The sequence below is a fragment of the Plodia interpunctella genome, chromosome 19 (assembly GCF_027563975.2).
Source record: "Plodia interpunctella isolate USDA-ARS_2022_Savannah chromosome 19, ilPloInte3.2, whole genome shotgun sequence".
In the NCBI taxonomy this organism is placed as follows: domain Eukaryota; kingdom Metazoa; phylum Arthropoda; class Insecta; order Lepidoptera; family Pyralidae; genus Plodia; species Plodia interpunctella.
In genome coordinates this window covers 4,038,832-4,062,818 of record NC_071312.1, presented here as the reverse complement: position 1 = coordinate 4,062,818, position 23,987 = coordinate 4,038,832, and the positions used below count along the sequence as shown (strand labels likewise).

General features: G+C 33.2%; 2 protein-coding genes across 3 annotated transcripts in view; both read left to right on the top strand.

Annotated features, from left to right (window-relative positions):
- The first annotated feature begins 371 nt into the window (after positions 1-371).
- On the top strand, positions 372-11,193 carry LOC128678279 (uncharacterized protein). 2 transcript variants are annotated; one of them, XM_053759711.1, is made up of 3 exons: positions 372-1,198; positions 5,946-6,144; positions 9,280-11,193. In XM_053759711.1, exons 1-3 carry the CDS (start codon positions 1,012-1,014, stop codon positions 9,422-9,424), a joined length of 531 nt encoding a protein of 176 aa, XP_053615686.1. In that variant the 5' UTR covers positions 372-1,011; the 3' UTR covers positions 9,425-11,193. The 2 variants fall into 2 exon arrangements, with proteins under 2 accessions (XP_053615686.1, XP_053615687.1); XM_053759712.1 differs by lacking the exon at positions 372-1,198 and adding an exon at positions 2,037-2,592.
- A 6,688-nt stretch (positions 11,194-17,881) lies between these two features.
- The window catches only part of LOC128678281 (mediator of RNA polymerase II transcription subunit 15-like), a 38,952-nt gene continuing 32,846 nt past the window's right edge, over positions 17,882-23,987 (top strand). Inside the window, exon 1 of the mRNA XM_053759716.1 lies at positions 17,882-18,037. Within this exon, the coding sequence (XP_053615691.1) occupies positions 17,893-18,037 (145 nt within the window). The 5' untranslated portion in view covers positions 17,882-17,892. The remainder of the gene's footprint in view (positions 18,038-23,987) is intronic.

Sequence of the window (23,987 nt, the reverse complement as noted above, 5' to 3'; positions counted from 1 at the left end):
GAGGACAATTTATTTATAAGTTAGTTTTTGTTATGATTAATTTAATATCATCGTGGGCCAACCTATCAAATCATATTATTCGGATGTAGGACTAGAATCGAAGAATTTATCGATTTTAATATATTTATAAGACCTATATTTCTTAATTAACGCTTTTAGAGAAAATGTTGGAAAATTGGAATGTCAATCATCCTAAATTAAATAAATAATTTTTAATTCTAATTAAAACCTTCCCTTAAAAATCTTTATCTTTAAAATAAATGTTTGGAGGGGTGAAATTACATCAAATCAAGCCGCTCCGTTCCAATTCAAATGCACTTAGTTGTCTATGTTCTCTCGAAGGTATTGCGCATACCTCGCACATGCCCAAACGCAGAGCGTATTCCATTTTAATATTTTTAGTTGCGTCCGAAATAAATGTTTATTTTTCTAAAAATGAAAATTTTCGGTCAGCACTGAGAGTGAAATACTTAATATAAATATTAGGAATCAAAATTAAAAGAAATTTTTAAAAAAAATTAAAAAACAAAAGAAACTAGTCATCTATTTGTAATTAGTGACATGAGTTATGAACCAAAGTGCACATAAAATTTTGCGTGTTATTAATGAAGATTTCTTTGTAACTAATGACTAATGAACTGCCTTTAATCAAATATTCTGACGTTGTTTAGTGATTTAGTAATGTGGCCAAGCCGGCTACATTAATTACGAAACTAACCTCAAGTGTACTATCGTCTGTTAGACATGGTCAGTTATACTCGAGAGTGCATCAAAGGTGTTAGTTAAAGTGATATGTCATGGAATATAAGTAAAAATAATACAATTTTATAATATAAAAGTATTTCGTGTATGCGGCCAGTCAAATAATTTAAAATTGGAACTTTCATGGTATTACCAAATAAAAATTACTAGAAACATGATCAGAAATAAAAAATAGACAAGTACTGACCAGAAAAAAATATTGAAATTGGAACTGTCACGAGTTTTGCCAAGTGTTGTGCTTTTTGAAACATGGAGTTATTAAAAGTGTTTTACGTTTGGTCACTGATGTTGTTTTTACTGTTTCAATGTTTGATGGAAGGTTCAGGACAAGAGGCAGCCTTCGAATTGCCAGTGCAATTAGTGGGATTCCCTTTCATAATAGTGGCCGTTCGACTCACTAACTTTGTGAAGAAGCTGTCTTATGCTTTGAATCCAGGTAATTTTGCAAGGGTGCATTTACAAATCCTTTTAATTTAACTATGCAATTCTAATTACATTCGACTATGTATTTTTATCTCAGTTAAAACAACTCCTACATGTAATATAATATCGATTATAATTTCTAATTTTACTACGTGTTATTTTATTTAGGATGTTAGTAGAAAAGTAAATGATCTCGATATATCCCAGTTTAAATATTGGTCAATTTGGGGTCTAATAAGACGATAAGTATGACGATAAATATGAACAACTAAATACTTTAGCAAAATTTTTTTGAATATTGCATTTGTGGTAAAAGTACCTAGTTGGTATTGATGCGTACAATATCTGTTGGCTTGAAAAACTTGATCTACTTTTGATGAATCGTGTAAATCCTTATGAAATAAAATATCCAATTCCTTAATGCAATAAAATTATGATACAAAAACATACAAGAGATAGTAATGACCTTTAATAGTAATGACTAGGGAAGTGCCTTACTTCATTCGCTTGCGCTTATTATTATTTTTATTCAAGAAATCAAACCTACCTTATTAATAAATAAACGCGAAAATTTGGTTCACGGGAATATAACTTGAAATATATTTATCCCGAAGTTCCATGCAATACCTAGGACGCATTTAGTAAAATATATTTCCAATGGTCTAAAGTAAACAATTTTGCCACAACATTTAGATACATATACTCAAATTGGGTTAACTACTCAAGAAATTGTCAAAATTCCCACAACTTTACATAACGCGCGATTGACCAACAATAAATGCCAAAAGCTGTCGGCGGTCGTCGTGGGGTACGGTGTATTACATTCCTTGTCACGTAGGTTCAAAAGTTTTTGCAGTGCAATCTTAGCCGCTCGACTGGCTAGTTCACATTCTCATCGGGTTTCTTCGCGCGCGACCGATGTAACGAAACGTATTGACCGCAATAAATATCGGTCAATTTGAAAATAGAACACGTATTTTTTTTATTTCATCGAAAATATCAGCTGATATCTTATGTAGCTGGCTGGTTATTTAATGGCAATAAGCAAATTAATATTCATGAGTTTTACGTCATTACGTGTGAATATTAACTAGCATTTTATTCTAAAAGTTATATGCTAATTACGAAATGATTTTGCATTTGAGCCTAAGTTAAGTAGTTTCTATCAGTACAGTACTGAGTTGTTTAATGATCAGTAGTTAAGTTTCTGATAATTGACTGCTAAAATGAAACATAATGCAATATATTCGTATACAATTTGTGTTTTGTTTTCGTCATATATCTGGAATGTGAATAGTGAAGAAGCTACATTAGGTTTGCCTGTACAGATAGTGGGATTTCCATTTATAATAGCAAGCGTTAGATTATCGAATTTCGTCAAGAAGTTGACTTATTCACTCAATCCAGGTTGGTGCACCCAAATTATTTCTTCTTATTAATATTTCAACGCAGCCTTTTTATTATATCGGTGTCTTTGCTAAAATTTCTCGCTCGAGTCGGTAACTTGTATCTTAGAATAAAACATGGGCTCACTGTATTGACAAGCAGCAAGTACTGACAACTTTATTTTCCCGAACCCAATGCGTACTTGGCCGGTTTTTACTGCATGATTTATGACAAAATATAGTGATACACGGGAATCCGCTCCGCTGTAGCTGCTCCAGGATTTATCACACTATTTCCCTGTTAACTGCAGTCAATAAATTTTTAAAAAAGATTAAATACGATAATACTTAAATGAATTTTTGCGCATTGAAACATCAGAAACACGGAATTTACATCATTGTGATGGGATGTCTGCTGTTCCACTTTTATTTTACTTTTACAAAAAAAGTATAATTTTACGGTCTAATCTAGTCTATATTGGTATGATCTCTAACTAATATCAATGGTTTTAAAGACATCATCATGTTTACGACACCGACCGTTTAATCTCAACTATATTATATTATAAACTATATATATTTGTATTATAAACGCGAAAGTAAGTTTGATACCTCTTCACGCCTTATACCTTACTTACCTACCGTAACTTACCAATAAGTATTCTTGAAAATTTTCATATAGATTATGTATATCGTTAGAAGTTGGAGTACGAGAGAGGCTTTCATCCCTAAAAAATATTTTCCCCAGTTCCCGACTGAAATTCACGCCAGCGAGACAGTGGGCAAAATCTAGTATTTGACATTTTTCAGGTGTTATTCGAGGCAGGCGGAACCTACTGGTTACTGGAATAGGTACCATTTGAATTTGTGCGCTGAACGGTAACTCATAGGTAACAACGTTATAGGGTCACGTAATACTAACTTTAACTAAAATTTAATGTGAAATCTTGAACCAACGACCTTTCATAAAAAGCGAGGTTATTATGTAATAAACTTAAAGCTTTATTGTCATATCGCTTTATTGTTCTTTTTGCGACCAATATCTGGCATTACAGTGAGATGGTTTCCTCTAAGTATTAAACATAATATTCCTTTTCTCAAGTATTAAAGTCATACATGTATAATTACTATATAGTACAAAACAAAGTCGCTTCCTGCTGTCAGTTTGTCCCTATGTATGCTTAGATCGGATTCCTGATAGCTTGAAGATTGAAGAGGTAACAAACAAACTTCTACTTTTCAGTACCAAATGTAAAATAATGCTTAAGAACTATATATTAACTGTGTAAAACAGTCAAACGTAAAGTAAAAACTCGCGTTACCACGTATAAACTTATGTAGGTTTTTGTTGGTAGTACTTGTGTTTTTCATATAAAATATTGTAACTTAAATAAATAAATTAAAAATATTTATATATTATGTACTTACTAGCGGCCCGACCCGCCTTCGCTGGGGTAAAACTAGATTATACACTAAACCTTTCTCTTGAATCACTCTATCTATTAAAAAAGTCGCATCACAACCCATTGCGTAGTTTTAAAGATCTAAGCAAAGAGGGACAGAGATAAATAGAAGCGACTTTGTTTTGCACTGTGTAGGTACTTAGTGATAGTGATAACAATGGATGTATAGAAATATAGTATAGAAGGAATTAGGGATTATGTACATAGTCAAATATACCCACAATAATTGATGCGATAGCTAGTAAAGACGTATATGTAGTGTGTTTGTCATAAACCAAGAATTAATTATTAGTATGGCAGATTGGTGTAGTACTAATTGCAAAATTAATTACGACATTCACTATGAATCCTATCTTGATAACATGGCATTGGAACTTTATTATTATTGTTTGATAATATTTAGGGTTGAACATTCAAATACAGAATTAAAACTTGTATTAACTGGCAGGGATTTTTGTAGATTACATATAAATATATACCTGTTCTGATGTTCCGATTTTCTCATACTTTGGTTGACAAAATCTCCCTCTCATCAATTATTCAGAAATTATACCATCACAGGCACTTTTTCACGTCAAGTTTGAAATTACATAGTATTTCTCAAAAAGCTACAAACTACTGGTATTTTGGAATTACCCTTGCTGAAAAAAAATGTTATTTAAACAAACATTTAATGTATGCGAACAATAGGGTAGTTGACAAAGTCAGAAAATTGCAAAAAAAAAATGTTTAATTTAGATAAACTAGATATATTTAGGATCATTATGATAATTCATAGACTGTATCAATTATAGCTGGATCGATACGAAGATTTAAAGTTGTCCATCCAAGTCTATTTTCAAAAAGTATGAATATATAAAAATAAATTTAACCGTCATAAGAAACAAAAAAATTGTGACAACTTTTATTTAGAACTCATCACCATAAACGTAATATTTAATGTACCTGTCGAACAAACATAGCTTTCTTAGCGAATATTTTAGAACGTTGTGATGTCACTCCTACATGTCATTTAGTATGGAGCGTTTGGATGAGTCCAAAAATGTGTGATTTTAATTTTGTCATATCTTTGAAAGCATTGTCATTATCACAGTATTTTTTTCACATGTGTTTCTATTATTATAAGGGACTTCGAATAGTCATTAAGACAAAATTTTGTCAACTAGACTATTACATCGTACCATGCATTCAGTGATAGTATAAAGAGCTTCTAAGCTAAATAGATGTACGAACTGAGCGAAAGTAGAAAACTGTTCCTTATTTTGAGCAAAAAGTAGGAGCAATGTCTCAAAGTCAAAGTTTTTAATGGGACAAACTCTTGTTTGGACAAGTTGGAGTGGCAATTAAGATGATAAGGGCAGCTGTCGCAGGTACTTCGGGTGTATCTTTAACATTATTTATGCCGTCCTCTTCACACCTTTTTGATTTTATTGTTAGGATATTCACTTTAAACTGATGCTGACAACGCATGTTCGAATGGTCAAAGTAGTAAATTGTTAGCCAAAAGTCGAAAGGAATCAAATCCCATACCAAGTAATTAGATACGAGTATTCAGTTGGAATTGATGACTTCCGCCGTAGCAAAGACTCTACTTTTCATTTCATATGAGCAAATTAAAATAAATATGGATTTTTATAAAATATCTAATAAAACCGAAATTTTATTAGATATTTTATTTTTTTAATTCGGTGCAGAGTCGATTAACCAATTGCCGCCTACTTATTTAAAATTTTAGACATGGAACAAACGCGTGAGTTAACAAAGCAGTCCGATAAGCTTTTTTTAAAATTCACACTGGCTTGTTAGAAAATTCACAAGACAGGGTATATTTTATGCTTTAATTTCTGTGATTTTTGTTTGTTTTATTTTTAAAATATCATTTATTATATTGTAAATTGTTTTAATATTCCAGCAACTTATCGCTCGCGTAACCGTCGCGAGCTTTCGTTCGCGAGCGAGCCCGTCGAGCCGTTCGACGTGCTGGAAGTGGAGAAGTACATCGTCGGTGAATTTGGCACTCGAGCATGCGTGTTCGAGCGCGTGTGCGCGCATTACGCTGCGCGGGCGCTGGCTCAGCCGCGGCCGCAGCTTGACTGGCCCGATGTCTTCAGGTAAGAAATCATTGAGATAACTAGATAAAAAAAAATGTACAAATATTCCCGTATAAAATATATTTAATAACAACCTCATTCATTTTTGCCTGTGAGATGCCATAGCCCAAGTACTGCAAATCAACATTAAAAGCAGAGTTAAGTAAATGAAGCGTTAATTTCTGCGCAAACCATAGTTATGTACTTTGCGTCAACTTGGCAAATATGCAGAAAATTACAAAACAATGAAAGAGGTTTTTTCATTATTTTCGCTTGAGCGTCCGTTCACACGGGAATTTTGTATGATAGTATAGCATTCATATAAATAGGTAAATTACGCAGCAAATTGAATACAAGATAATAACTATTCTTCTGTATGTTTAATTTATTATCTGTTTCCAAAAATATATACTGTCAAACTAAATTAGCATATAATTAAAATATAAGTAATCTTCCAACGCGCCACTGGAGGCAAAGCGGCCACACTTTCCAGCAGCATATCCTCGCTCTATCGCGAGAATAGATCAATAAAAAAATGACACAATAGCTGTCAGCTTTCTGGTCTACTATTGCCTCTACGGGCATACCATAGCCATATCGTACATTATTAGATTTCCAACTGCCCCTACTCGGAAGTTATTCAGAACCAAATTCGCAAAAGATGATACAAACATAACCTTGACTCAATTGACTATGCGCGAGTTTCTATGGTTTCATAATAATATTCAAATCGGGTATTCCAAGGTCACAGAACTAGGTCATAGAGTCAGAGACCGTACGATCGCGGACAGTGGAGAACGCAAACCTGCGCCTGCGCAAGTGGGACGCGATGTAATAGTCACGCAATCGGTCGACGACATTCCAATCACGCAGACATTAGGATGCTTTGCGACGACGTGTCGATTTCATTAGTTATGATTAATGAAACTGAAGATTTTTTAAAATTTAGAATCCTCATATTCTACAAGTTACCTAATACACGAAATGCAATGTGGATATAGGTTATATAACTTTGGCTATAAATCGTAATTTACTTTAAATCGAGTCCAATTGCAATTTGTTATTTTACTTGTTTTCGCTTAATTTTGGTGGTTTTCATTCCCACTAATATTATAGATGCGAAAGTTTGTAAGGACGTATGTGTGTATGTTCGTTAGTCTTTCACGCAAAATCTACTGTACGGATTGTTATGAAATTCGGTACACTGGTAGAATATATCCTGGAATAACACAAAGGGTACCTTTTATTCCGAAATTCCCACGGAAGTGAAGCCCTGGGGCGCAACTAGTATATATATAAGGCTAAACTTAAAAAATCTTTTTATTGTCATCTTCTGAATAATTTTAATCAGTGGAATAAGGAGCTCAACCTCTAAGTAATTTAAGTGTCATCATAAAGAATCTAATTGTGACCGCAAGCAAACCTGACATTTTCTACTAGCCTATGAATTAGAAGGACATGACAAATCGATCTTTACAAGAAGACAAATTAATTAATTAATACGTTTGTATATTTTTCGAGACTAAATAGATCCCAAACACTATAAAAAATTATATAAAATATTCTGGCAAATTTTAAGTCGATAAATTATATCTTGATATGTGGATGACTAGAATTGCATGTTCGAAGTCCGAGGCAAACCACTATTACGCAACAAGGGGACTTTCACTGTTCTAGCATAATTACTAAGCGTCAAACAAAAATAAACCTTATCGTCTTTACTTTAAGATCATTGACTAACACATCGAACAGATCATAAAGTTCAAGAACATTATGTTAAAATGTTTTATTCAACATTTACAATATTATTGATTTTAGAACGTTGATAAGGCACAAATGTCACATTTGTGAGTTTATTCTAGAAATTATGCACATCATAGAGCAACACGGGTCTTCCATACGGGAGATCCGTGTTGCCCTATAGCTAAAATACATTGTTTTGTCCTTAATATCAACCTTAGTTAGAGGTCGAATTTCCTTCCGACACGTGAGACACCGTTGTGCAAAATTTTATGTTTATTGGCCTACTGGTTTTGGCTGTCCGTTAATGGTCAATCAGTTTCTTCTTTTATACATACAGATGAAGCATATATATTTTAAAAGAAAATGTAGTGGAAAAAGTATGCAAATACAAATTACCATTTATATATTGTTCTAGCTTTTGTTCTCGGCTTCGCCCGCGTGAATTTCATAGTAAAATCTCGGCCATTCTTTAAGAAAAATGAGGACGAATATGTTTACCAATTTTCAGCTTTTTTGAAATTTATATTAAGTTTCATACAATATTTCACCCTCTTTCATACATTCTTTCCCTTTTGAAGGGGTTTTGAAGGGTCAATCCGATAAAGATTTTTGTTGCTTACTAAATGTAATTTCAGTTTCTAGAAACAAAAAATATGAAACAATACTATTAGAGAGTTCGGTGCGGATCTGCCAACCAAATAAGTAGATAGGTTGGACCCTATGGTTGGTGGACCAGAAGTAAATATAGGACAATATCATCTCATCTCACATTATTAGATAGGTAAGTGTACCCATGTCACAGGATTCACAGGTGAATACAATGCCATAAGCTGCTTTACATACGGTCAATGTATGATGTCAGTACTTATATGTGACGAAAATTTATTGTCACTACATAATATAGTTGAGTTTGTACTTCAACTGTACGCGCATAGACCTGTAAATAGTCATCAAGCCTTTAAGAACGTTGTTCTTGTCAATCACAAATCACAAATTTAAACGACCACCTTCACAGTGAGCCTGTCTGTGTCTTGCTTAAGAGAAGTGAGTGTACCGAACATATCCTAAGAGAATATAGTTATATTCTCTTAGGATATGCTATTCTATATATAGAGCACTGGTCGTTTGTAACAGGCATTCGGTGATTAAATAAAGAAAATATATATAGAAAAATTAAGACGAACGTTGTTTCTTTCGAAAGTTACATGTCAAATTGGAGTTGAAAAAAAACATGTATCCTCAATTTTCAAAGCCAGATCGCGTCCCATACGAGTCCGGATTTTTTAATCAATATTCTATTCTATCCTATTTTCTGTGCCCGACACGCAGGGCCCTTAAAATGAACTTTTATTTTGTATGTTGCCATGTCAACTTTGTGGACGCAAATATTTAGTATTATTTTTTATTTTCCAGCCAGTACAAGCGGTCAGCGGATAAGGCCAAAGAGTTCTTCCTGCTCAGCGTATTCCTCGGAGATATAGTGGGTTCCCCCCAGCTCTGCCACCAGCTCGGCAAACGCAGGAGCTGCGACGATTCACAACTGCTGGGCGATGCGTGACGTGGGAGGAAACTCTCTCTCCACTTTCGGGGCTCTGACGCCGAGAACCAGACATCAGCGTAAAAAATAACATACAAATTTTGATTTGGCTGTGATTTTCCAAACAGCCTGTCTAACGTCAACCCTCTTTGGGAATGCCAGTATTGCCAGCCAGGGTTATGTCCCTTAGCCTCGTATGACATCAATACGACATCCACAAGAGGATAACGAAATTATCCTATTTTATTAAAGTCTAGCTTTTTGATTCGATTTTAAACATAAATTTGTAATTCCAATTATCAAATGTAAATAATATCTAATTAGCCAGGAATATGCTTATTATTTTAATCTAAACTTTACTTTTATTGATCATTAAAGTAGTAAAATATATTTATTAGAGGTTATTAGGCATAGGGATGGAGATAGAGTTAAGAAAAAAAAAACCACATCAACCCATGGTGATCTATTTTGTATAAGTATTTGTGATGTAATTGCTAAGCTGAATTGCAGAATAGTTTATTCATAATAGCATATTTGACATAATTTTAGAGCGCGCATCATAAGTTACCTATTTTGTGATAATAAATTGTTTTATTACGTTGACAATAACTATTTTAATTGCAATTGATCAATTAACGTAAGCATTATGTTCTATAAGTTGCTTTGCTTTGTAAATGCTGCGATTATATATCCTATGCGACGTGCCCATAGATAAAATAGTTTTTTCTATGGACATGCCCATTATCCATCGCGTTCCGTCGTTTTGACGTCCATCGACAGACAACGTAGAACAATGCAAAAATTATTTGAAGTTTCGATGTACGTCAACGCACGTCAATGTCAAAACCTATAGAAAACAACGGAGGTACAACGTACTGCGTCGTCGCAACGGAGCGCGACTGAGCAATGGGGCATGGCTTTATGTGGAATTAGAATCGGTATTTAGGTTAAATAAAAATCTGAATTCAATTTTGTACAGACTTGGGTGTTCTATATTAATAATAATAACATTGATTTCTGTTTTATACTTATCATTTAGATTTATTGATAACATATTATATCAAATATAAATAATAATAATAAAATATAAATATTTTCAACCGTGAATTCTTCCACTTAGATGCCACACATAACAATGTAAATCTAGAAGTACAGTTAGAAATACATACATACATACGCAACGGAGCACGACTGAGCGATGGGGCATGGCTCTAAGCTATTTAATCTAAACTACAGCGGCACGCAGGTTACAGCTAATGTCAAAGTTGACCGGTGCAATATACAAAATAAAATTAATAATAGCTTAAACACGTATTTTTGCGTTCAGAGAGACCTTTGAAATAATTTTCCATGTTTACCGGTATGAAATGATTTTATCCATTAGTAACACCTTACTTATAATATATGTAGATATAAATCTCTAAGTATTTAGTTTAATATCAGGCTAATCGTTTCCTAACCCGAGGTGTAAACAAGGTCGAAATATATCTTAAATTGTAACTACATTATTTTCAAGGTTTACATAATTTTTTTCTAGATTAATGTCTTTTATACATGAATGTAATGCGTTTGAAAGGTAATATTCCGATGTAAGGCATGACTTCACATTTTTAGATGATATAATGTTACCCTTTTACTGAAGGTTTCTAAAAGCCTCACGTATTGTATGTAAATAAGTGAAAAGGTATATTGTAAGAATATATATTTTTTTAGCAAATGTAGTGCTAGTCAGTAAATAAAATATAATGCAGAGTGTTTTTTTATTGATAACATTTTGTGATATTCTATACAAATTTATTGACTTTTTTTTTCTTTAGGATAACTCACTAACTCAGTCATAAAGTCATAACTCATTACAGGCCTGTGTCAAATTTCCCAATTTTTTCTCCAATTCATTCGGCATCCTTATTTATCAGACAAATGGGCTTGCATACATAATCCTATGACGTCATCAAAGCAGGTCAGGAAGCGGGCATTCCGGTTAACGATCACAAACTTTCGGTACTATATATACTTTCCACAAAAAATCCGCGAATTGGGGAACGAAATAATAAATGAGATAATTGTATCTCAATTATTACGCATCACCACCGCCCAGAAAGGTGTACATTTGCACAGGCGTCTTTACAAGATGAGGCCGTTTCCGGATCCGACCCAACATGGCGCAGTATCCGCTCAAAATCCTAAAAATGAAAATTCAGTGGGATGTTCAATTACCTTCTTTTTTTGGCTAGAAGCAGAAATAAATTTATTTAAGCTCCGTTCAGTAGAAAAAATAAAAATATTTCTTATTGATTTCTTCCTAAAATATCTACGTTTTCTCAATAAGTCAGCAATGCATCGATAACACGTATCGGTGTTTGCTTACCATTAGAAATCCCAAGTGCTTGTTTGCCCGCTATGCTTTAAAAAAATGTATCGTAACTTACAATAATTTTAATTGAGAAGTTTTCAAAATGGTTAACGTATATATTTATGAAAAGGGAAATAAAAATATACAAATCTTAGGAAAATTGAGATCCGAAACAGGTGAGGGACCAAACATAAAATCCGCGGTGACTGTTTTCATATCCTAACTTTGCCTTCTAATTTCGAGGGTACGAATCCCTTCAAAATACCTTTTGCGAAGTTGTGTGCTGATTGGCGTATTGCAGGTTCGTATCATCTGACTGTGTATGAACACATAATACTTACAAATCTATCTTAGGTATACTTCGTTGTATAGAAAAAACGGTTACTAAAATTCAGTAAAATTCACCCAAAACTATATTCAAACAATGCAAAATAAAAGCTTATAATAAAAATTTAGGCATGCCGATATAAATATTTGATAAAGCGAATAAAAAGGCTTCACCAAAAACCTCGGTGTTATTGTAAATAATGAAACCAGGCCTACACAGTTTTTGCAGTGCACTCGATATCCGATACTATCCACATTCATCAATCTAGCATGTAAACAAAAAGTACTGGTAGGGTTGTCACTATTTCACTATATGCCGACTCTTTGTGTGACACAAAAAAATCCCTATCATTGTCTTCATGTATCTGATCTGGTGGTATCACAATTAGGTAATTAGGGACTGTATAGATTATACATTGAAGAATATAATTATTTGTACCATGTATGTACTTCTAATAGTTAAAGATATAAAGAATGAGAGAGAATATATTTTATTTTTATTCATCATTCAAATGGCCTAACCTGATTTTGTCGGTGTCAAACAAATGGTGTGTGGTGTCAAATAAAGGAATTACATTTTCACTTATTAAATATATTTTTATTCTTCATACTCGTATTTTGAAAACTAATCAAATATAGCTAATCACAGGTTTTCACTGGCAATTAGTTGCAGTAACTATTATAAAAATAACGTCGGTAAATAATTGTATTTATATAATGTACCTACTTCCCGTAATCCGTTCCAATCGGATAGGCATATTCACTAAATAAGGAATCAAATGGCTTTGTAATTTGCTTGCTATAATAATAGACACTAAACAAAAATAAATTGAATGTTCAGAAATTATACACTTAGTGGAACCCAGCCCTATCGGGAATCGAGAGGGAGGATTTATGGATGCACTATCGAGGTTTGTGGCTTTGCTTTGCTTCATTTATATTCCTGAACAAGTGGAGTTATGCTTGTGTTGACACAGCGATACAATGCATATATTGAATGTATATGAACCGAGAGTAAAATAACATGTTGGGATGGATAGGATAGGTGGTAAATAAATGGTGCAAAATACAAACTTGTTTATTCGAAATCTTCTTATTAAATCAAAACGAATTGCTACATAACGCAGCTCCACATACTGTCGCCAAACTCAAACAAATGACAACGCGAATGCGTGAACATTGCGTAGTTAGTATGAGTGCTTTTATTTACCTATTAAAAACCAGCAATGTTTACTAAATCCGTCAAAGTTTGGTATAATAATATTTTGCCAGTCTGTGACTCTGTCATTTACTACATACTGCCATCTAGTGAATTAACTTGAAACTTTCAAGAAGTATATCCGCTTTTCTTTTAAATACCTACCAAATTTTCCTCTACTGGGTAATATGGCTGTAGTTTCATAGATGGCGCTGAAAGAAAGATTGGCGGTAATTTCATAAAGATGGAGTAGATGTCAGTAGGTTATTTAGCACTTCTTCAATTCATCAGTTCGGGCTATGTTTTTTATATTAATAAGCATGTACAGTTCTGTACTTCTATAAGTTTTTATAAGTATTTTTCACTCGTAATTACAAATAAAAATTGACTAGGTGAAATAGTGAAATTAGTGGCCCGTCCCGGCTTCGCTCGTGTAAATCCATAATAAATTATACACCAATCATATACCTTCTTCTGAAACCACACTATCGATTGGCGAAAACCGCACAAAATTAGGTCTGGTAGTTTTTGAGATTATCGTTTACTACATATTCATACAGACAGACGCAACAAGGACTTATCATCATATAATAAATGAGCTGAAGCAAAGTAGAGGCATGATGACTTCCTATAATCTCGTAACTATGTAAAGTAGGTAATCTAACACAGTGTATATAAAAAGCTAATGCCATAGCAAATCAAGTGTCAAAAATTACTCCGGATATATGTTACAGGAAATCCTGAAGCGAGTAATAATTTTTTCACATTTACATTTTTTCACTTTGTTAACATGCAACATCTATCTGCCAGTTATCTCACGGTTACGGTTAAAGGTTTTACGGAATGCCAATGTTATCTAAGTAGATACCTACCTAAACTTTTTAACCCTATATAATATTTTATTTTGAACTTTCAACTCACTTTTAAATACACACGTATATATTTCTTTTTCTAGCTCATTGTTAATCCTTTTAGCTTAAGCACTCTATTTACTCTTTATATAGGATGTTCCTCAATTATATACAGTCAAACACTAGAATTCCAAAATACAGGCTTGCCTAGTTTGGAACTCAGGGTTTATAAAGTAATTTGTACTATCTACTTATAACAAGGAAACACTTTTGTATCTATCTGTTAAAATTGGTGTACAAATCCTTTAAGTAAATAAAGAATTTATTATTATTATTATAACTAGCGACCGCCCCACACGGTTGCAATATTATGCATATTATATGTATATGTGTCATATCTTAATATATATGGTGTATTATGATGTACTGCGTGGTGTAATGCAAGTAGCAATGTAAAAACAATATTTTATAAAAAAGAAGTGAAAGTGTATGTGAAGATAAAGTTTTATAACTTTTTATTACTCGACTACCGCTTCATCTCACCATATGTCACTCAACTAACCAGCTAATAAAAAACAGGACCCAAAAACAACTACCTAGCTTATCGCCTGTTTTCACATTCTAAGGCCATTTGTACACCGAGTCTGTCTCGCCGGATCTTCATCCGTCACCCGAGAAAAATATACGGCTATACATATATAGCGGATTATATATTTTCTATGGTAAGCCCTTCTGGCAAGATTGGGATTAACATTGAAACACTATAATTGTAATTTAAATTTAGTGACTACGTGCCCAGCAGGCATCAAGCAGGATGGCACGATCTAGAAAAGTTTTAGCGCGATTGGCAATAATCGGCCGAAAACAAAAAATCATGTAAAATAAAAGAAGAAAACTTTTTAATTGTTTGTGTGTCCTAAAGGCTTCCTTTGCCTTTACAAAACAATTAAAGAGTAAACAAAAGTTAACAAAATATATAAAAAGTGCCTGTTATGGTTCCAATTTGTGAATAAATTACTGACTACTGCGAATGCCGCGGACAAATATGGCCTAATAGAATACAAGAATGCACTAAAACCACTGAGTGAGAGGTCTTTTCGTATGAACTAGTTTAAAAATTACTGAGTATTGCGCATCTTCATCTTGGATTCGACGAGCTTGCGAAGTATAATACTTACGATAAGCCGAATATGTAACCGGTCATATTAATTACTTTCAATTAAATTTGCGCTGCTACCGATATTGCATTATGTCATGTGCTGATTCGATAATGCCATTCGATTGAATATAACTTAGTTTGATTTTTTTCGATTGTAAATGTACATATTAAGTGAATTGTTAGGTAATTCACTGGTTTCGCATCGTTAGTTTTAGAGTAATTACTATTTTATATGGTGGTAATTTAATGAAATCAATTCCGGATAATATCTATGAAATGTTGAGACTAATTAATGGGCTTAGAAAGATGGAATTTGATGCATACAAGAGAGCACTGAGGACCAGTTACATACTTTATTGGGATGAAAGGTATCAGAAGTCCTTTCCCATATTTCAAACTACATATAACAACATTTCAAAAAGAATGGTTGACTAGATAAAGCGTGTAGAGGTAACAAGCAAACAATGTTCTTTTGCACGCAGCACAGGGATAAGGATAGTTAGGAAATCATAAACAAGAACGTATCATCCCGATGTTAAAATTATTATATTTAAAACTACAGTGCCCACTTTCCCATGCTGGTACAGAAAACATAACATACTCATAATTAGGAGCTTATTTCCATAGCAACGGACCTCGCACGGGAGGTCCACGCAATGTGACGCATAATAATGACATTGCGCAACTCATTACGACAATTTGGGCCTTAATCAAGCCTATTTGTACTCATGTTTTCCGGAAATTCAGCTTTAACGTGCGCAGAAAAACGAAAAGTAAGCCATTTTGTCTAAACGTCAACGGTGCGTCGTTTAAAATTAACGTCGTCGGTTCAACTTACCCTACGAGACCGGCTTCAATGCTACGCGCTACGTTGCGTTGACGTCCGTCAACGGATCGCAGTATGACGTAGAAATTGTATAGAGTTTCGACGTAGGTACGCCAACTCACGGCATTGTCAAAACTTATACAAAACAACGGAGTCGCAATATGCTGCGTCTTCGCACTGGAGCGAATTATAGCAATGGATCCTGGCTCTAACCTCGAGTCAGGTCAGGTAGAAGGAGCTTTTTCACCTGCCACAAAATCAAACATACGACACTTTTCCACGAATGCTCTGTACAGTCGACCGCTTGTCAAGGTATCCTGCTCCGATCTTTATGCCGCGGTAACAATGCCGACTGTACAATGTACGTTGCTGCATGTTTGTTTTACAGCCCGCGTTGTCCTGGCAGCTGAAATATAATATCTATAAGATAAATATTTGCTTTCGTAAATCAACATACAGTGACCTACACTTCAGAATATGAGGAAGTTATCCTAATGTTTATACAAGATAACTTATATAATTATGGACAATTTGTAACGTGTAATCCGTATAGGCGAATAACACAACATACAACCTACAAGTGCACAACGATTAAAACGCGAACAAAAATCGTGCGTTGCCTTGTGAATCAACAGATACTCGTTATTACGAATACTCTTGATTTGGTATTCCAACGTTTTATAACGGACGCTGAAAAAGCGCTCGTGTAAACGTGGGTTCAACTTATTGAACCCAAAGGATATTGAAGGACTTATCCTTGGACAAATTTATAATGTCGGTTTATTAAACATTTTAGGTAGAACCTAGTCTTTAATTTAAAGTCTTACGTAGGTAGCTATGCAGCAATTAATTTGAATGATGTTTTGGTAATGTCATTTTAACAAAGGTAAAATTGATGGTTAGGAAATACCAGTCTAGAATATCGTAATGTTGTTTTATTATGACTCAATAATACGTTCTTGAAGAACGTATTATAAAATGAAATTTTATAAGGCGAGAATACAACAAAATTGTTAACGTTTAATAAATCGGAGGTGGTAAAAACAGATAAAAAGAATATGTAGGTAATAGTTTAATGTTACTCAGACTTTAGGTTTTTCAATTTATCTGGAATCCCTTAACTTCAGGCGGGCCACCGTGACAGGACATTATCCCTTCGAAATAGAAAGATAGGAAACTTTCAATTCAAACGGCTTAGGTTCATTGCCCGCTGACATACGAGTTTGTCGAATATTGGAATTCTATTAAAAAGTTACGTCAATGGTTAACCCCTTTAAAAATTACTTTTTCCTCTCTTTTAGTAAGCATTATAACTTTATTTTAAGTAATGATTTTTCACAACTGTCAGAGACAATATTGTATTCTATGTGCGAAATATACCTACAATACGTTTCAAGAGAATAAACTTATAAAATGTTCCGACAACTATATACATGAGTTATGAAATATTTTCTTAGTATAACTTAAAGGGGAAGATCAAGATCTACCGACCATATCGCTATAAAGTTGCGTACACTTGATTTGAGCGATCTTCATCATAGTTGTACCTATATATTAAGGAAATAATATAACTGAGAAAAGCGAACAATAGTTTTTTCTCAGTACACTATCTAATAATATAAGTTTGCTTTCTCCAGCAGAAATGGGCCAATCAATACAATTGACCGATTATAAAGCGTTACACAAGTGTCAACAAACCCTTGCTTCCAGGTGTTCCCAGGGTGCCCCACCACTAGAAAGTGAATGTGGTGGCTGAACAGCTGGTGCTCCGGCGCATGCAACATACGCGGCCTGGCGTCCACGCGCGACTAACGCCACCGCGGAAAAATCATTCAAACCTCGAACGACTTGAAAACTTTTTTCGAATTTTGTGCCAGTGTTTAGCTATAGCTGTAAAAATGAAACTTTTTATTTTATTTGGTAAGTTCATACTTTTTAAATTATAATTTTTTATATAATAACAAACTACCTCTTTATTTATAAGTATAACTTTTTTATATTGTATTTTCAATTAAAAGGTAAAAAAGATAAACATTTAAATTTCATATATTCCTCATTATGATAAAACTTTTTCCCGCCATAAAAAATAAGGCTGTCAAGTTTTCCCGCGAAATTGCTCCGTGCGTGCTAACAATGTCATTTGTGGTATAAACAATCACTTGGGCTTAGAAATGGTTCCGTGAGCCGTGCATAAGTGGTGAAAATGTTGTCCTCCACTATAGATATAGCAACAATGTGGACATAGCATATACGTCTTTTCATTTCAAAATTTGAATAAGAAAAATTGAGTATAATCTTAATTTCTGTTCAATTTATGTAATATAAAACGGACTCACTTCAGAATTTATCAACTTTTTGAAATTTCAATCAGTTTGCAAAAGATTGACAATATGGAAGAAATTATCCCAAAATCCTTGCAAGTCAAGTGAATCAATTTTGCTTTATCGAACTAATTTACTATACATACTATAACAGAATATAGGTATAATCATGCTCGGTATATCCCACACTTCATTCCTGAAACGTAAAATAATAAAAAAATTACTAACATGTTGTCCACACATAACTGGATATCAATTCCATAATTTACTTCTATGCGACTGCATTGTCTACGGAACCTCGAGCGAGGGAAACTCCGTTCTGGTCGATGGCTGTACCTAATTAGCACATTATCATGCTATTGTGTTTAGTAAGGGAAGCTATATTGTAGTCTATTTAAAATCATGTGAATTTAGATTAGTCACTTTGTGAACTATGAATGTCGGGTAACCTATTGACCAAAAGACATATAAACTACAAGCATTAAAAATATATAAAAAACGAATTATAAAATTCAACTGATAATTGAAAATAACAAGGATTATGTAAAAAGCTACATTTGTTAGATAGAAAAAGTATAAAAATGTACCTATAGTATGGAGAAATAGACAACTACAGATAAGTGAATAATATATTTTTGAAAAATAGGTACAACGCAACAATTATGTACATGAGAAATGTCTATTCATAAAACATTAAGATTAATAAAGTATCACACTATTTTTATCCAAAAAAACATTTGAGAACAATATAGAGATTGAAACTTGATAGAAAGATAACCATACAAACTAACGTTGCAAGAATTGAAACCAAACTGCGAGTCTGACTTGCGCACGAAAGGTTCCGTACCATTATCTGGAAAAACGGCAAAAAATCACGTATGTGTTGGTATGAATAAAACATCATTCTTTTTTATAGTATTTGATTGGCAATAAAAATAAGTATATCATCTATGAAAACGTCAACTGTCATGAGACAGACGGACGGACAGTGGAGTCTTAATAATAAGGTTTTACCCTTTGTTTATGGATCCCTAAAAGCGCGCATCTCACGAGAAGCCATTAAGAAAGACGTATGCATATTAACAAGCTTATCTCGATTGATCGGTGTGATGTGGAGCGTATTGTGCAACTCTGTTTTGTTCGAATGATCTTGCAATTTCGCCCATTTTCGCATTTGATACCAGTTTTGTATATTTATATGTTACATTCTATGAAATTGCATATACCTACTTAGTTACATCTACGGTTTTATCTGTTTTATTTTGGAAACGACGCGACTTCGCTTTCGCGTGATAATTTCGAAATTCCTGATAGTCCACTCTACTCAACCTATATTCTTGAAATTTTGTAATTTTTTTATTATATAGTATATATATAGTAAGTGTGAAATTTACGCGGGCGAAACCGCGCAAAATATAGGTACAAAATGCACCATAGGAAGTGTTTACAAAGTCGCTTCCCGCCGCCTGTCTGTTAATGCGATCTTTAAATCTACGCTACGGATTTTGATGCGGGTATTTTTAATAGATAGAGTGATTCATGAGGAAGGTTTATATGTATTTCAGAATATTACACGTGCGAAGCCAGGGCGGCTCTCTAGAAATGTATTACAGTGTAGATACTGTATTATATGTATATTAGTGTAGATTAGAGCACAAATCTACCATAGCGATGTTTGTCTGAACAATTACCTAGTGGTAGGTAGGTATTACCTTTATATCACTTTATTTAGATCACGGCATAAAATGAACTTTTCTTCCCGTGGTTGACATAATCTGGGATGAATTTCAAACTACCAACATATAGAGCACTCAAAATGTTGCTCTGAACTCTCTATATATCGACTTGTATTTTACACAATTCAAATGTTGAATAAGTGTATATTTTTAGTTAACATTTCAGTGAACTGCAGTTAATTTTAATTCTAGATCGACCTCTGCTTGACCTATGTTAACATGTTAAACAAAGTATCTTGTAGCGAATATTTAAACAAACATATTAGGACAAACCACACAGATTGAGCTAGCCCCAAAGTAAGTTCGAGACTTGTGTTATGGCATACTAACTCTACGGTACTATATTTTATAACAAATACATATATAGATAAACATCCAAGACCCGGGCCAATGAGAAAAATATCGTTTTCCATCATGACCCGACCGAGAATCGAACCCGGGACCTCTCGGTTCAGTGGCAAGAACTTTACCACTGCGCCACCGAGGTCGTCAAAATATACTATAAATTTGAACAATAAATTCAGATTATCAAACTGAACTTGCACAATATGCTGTTATTTAATCTTTTAAACTAGTTATCGAGACAGAAGGATTATAAAATTCTAGTTGTTGCCCGCAGACGGTAGCAACTATTTGACCCTGAGTCATTAACTATATATTTTCATTACAAATTACATCAAAAATAACTCAATGAAATGAATGATAGATATATTTGCCAATGTATAATATTAGTATGAATTGTTGTAAGTTTGTCATGAAAATAAGCACTAAATGCAAAAGAGAAACAAGAGATGTAGTGAAATATTTGATATTTTCTACAAGAGAGTTTTATTTGGAAAAAAAAAATTTAATATTTGTCACTCTTAAGCCGACGCAACTTCATCGAATATGCAAGTATTCACTTCCAACCGTTTTAAATAGTATCAAAATGTTTGCATCATTATGTTCAATCTGAAAGGTAGAAACTCAAAGGAAAACTATATTATAGAAGTTTCGGTGAATTTCGCCGTGTGCGCTAGGCCTTACACGCAATACTTAAAGTTACGAGAACAATTAAACTGACTTCATTATTGCAATTTTTTCCGAAATAAATGCAATAAAGTATAGTGCTTCGAATATAAGTAACATCAGAGAATATCTTCGAATATTCAAGTTAATAAATTTTTTACATTCCATATAAACAGTTTACAACGTTTTGACCGCATTCTAGACAAAAAGAGGTCTATCATTATCTAGAATTATAATAACTATTTTAAATTTCTTACGTTTTAAACGTCTTAATTAAGTTAATAACGGGATGAGTCACGAGACACAGAAAGATTTCGATCTCTCGTGATGAGAAAAAGATAATGTTCATAATTGTTTTAAACCTTGCTCCATTTTGTTACGTGTGTTAACTATTGACGTGGGAATGTAAACGCAAAAAGGTATACTTATTTAGTAATTCATATAGCTAGTTCAATGAAATACTTAAGTTGCATTGACACGCTGGTTTTTCTCTAACTTACAAGTGTAATTTTTGTCGGCCAAAGCTCGTTGTTTGAAAAAAAAAATTCACATGTTGTGGACGAAAGTAAATCTTGGGTAGAAAACAATGACCGAAAAAATCTGTGCTTGCTTTTTTTTTATCAGTTGCAGTAACATGGCAAGTCGTCTCGCACTAGCCCTTAACATCTAAACGCTTTGTATTTGTAGATTTTAATCATGAAATAGGTCAGTTAACTGTCTAATACAGATTGCAATGCCGGGATGAGATTGCGTAAGCGATAATAAAGCCTGCATATGAGTTTTATTGCCTTTATATGACACGGTTTTATTTTTATTGGGGCGTAAAAGATCCGTATGAAGGTGTTTTATTACATTACTTATTAAAATTAAGTGATTTATAAATAACGAATATCTTTATATGTATACTCAATACACTAGTTGTCGTACTCAGCTTTTTAAAGAATATTTTAGAAAAACGAAATCCTACTTCCTACTTATTAGTACCAAATTTCATAACAATCCAACTTGTAGATTTTGCGTGAAAGAGTAACAAACTACATACACACTTACATCCTCACTTTTGTATTTATAATATTTACTACATATAACTATTACATATAACTATTATGTTAAAGCAAATTACCACGTACCTTTTTTCTGTCTAGATGTGACTACGGCGACTGCAAGATCTACGTAAAACGTTTGCAAAACAAGTCAAAATATACTCTTTAGTTTTTAGGTACACTAAAGGTACTTTAACATTGTATTCTCTGCATAGTATTAAATTAACAACAGCAACAGCAAATTATAGGACCTCTTTTGCAGCGAAACTGTGAATTATCCTTTTAAATGCTTTGTTCTTTTGTTATTTGTATATAGCCTACGCATTTCCGTCTTCACCTGAGAACATACAAGAAAACAAAACAAAACAATCATTGGATTTCCATCTTTAGTTCCCAGGCCGTCCGTGTCTTTGTCGATTGTTAAATCTATTTATCTACATCTTTGTTTTAGCTGTTTTGTAATTTCTGCGTAATATTAGAAACCAATCAATCATTGACACTATTTTTATGTCTGTGGTTGGGATTCGTGATAAGAGTGCAAACTATGAAAGTATACACTTAAGAAAGGGTTCAATGTAAATAATATTGCCTTAATAACAGTGAAAAATATATCAAAAAAGACATAAAATAAAACATAACTTAGTACTACGCTTATCATTAGACGCACTAAAGTTATCTCGAGCGTTAACTATAATACATCGGAAGAAAGACCTATTTTTAGAAATTCACAGTATTATATTAGTAGGTAGTGTAGATAATATTTTTTATTAGAATAGTAGTTATTCTTCGTGAAAAGTGGTTTAGATTCGGTCCCAATATTTGTAAAGTACATTTTTAATCCACGCGGACCAAGTCTTATTCAGGATATTTACTACATAGTCGGCCTTCATATATTATCCAACATAATTATAGAGGTAGATTATGCATCTGTGGTTAGTGATGTTCTGAAGATGAAAGGGCTAAGGTCAAGGACATTAGCTTTAGGGTCAGTGAAACTCGGAGAAATGCAAATACATGACCACGCAAAGGTCATACAGTCAGTGAGCCTGTTTATTAGATGGTGTATTGTATAGATAATATTAGTTCTTTCCTTATCTCTTAAGTATAAGATCTTAGTAAGAGAATTTCCTCTTAAAATTCGTAAATTCCTCGTAAATTGACGTTAACAACGTCAATTTACTTCGTCGAAGCAGAAACATAACCTCAACATATTTTCCTTTTGGAAAAAAGTAGTGTAGCTTCAATTTATAATTCACTTTTTTCTTTTTAATTTGTATTGTCTTTGTTTCAGGTAAGACAATTATTTTAATAACTTAATTTAGCAAATGAACATCAACATTAATTTATTGGTAAGTCTGTAAGTTAGTGCTTGATTGTCAAGGCCAGGGACGACGACTATATTTTTATTGAAGTATATGCCTGATTTGTATTTGGATTCCAGTTTAATTTATTCTTGAACTACTTAATATTTATATGCATAAAATACTGACGTAATTTTTCATCTCGTTTTAATCATAAATATATAATAATCACGGCCTAACCAATTTGGTTTTATTATATGTATTCTTTTAAAGTCGTGTTTAATTATTTGAATTAAAGACTCGAAAATATATTCCATCATCACATTTAGTGTGGACCTACAGAAACTATATAGGTAGATGTCAATCAAAAATTGATTGTAAAATTTCTTAAAGTCAAAATAAACTAAGTAACAAAACATAATTGACCCTTCTTGGCAACAGAATACAGTATAATTTGCAAT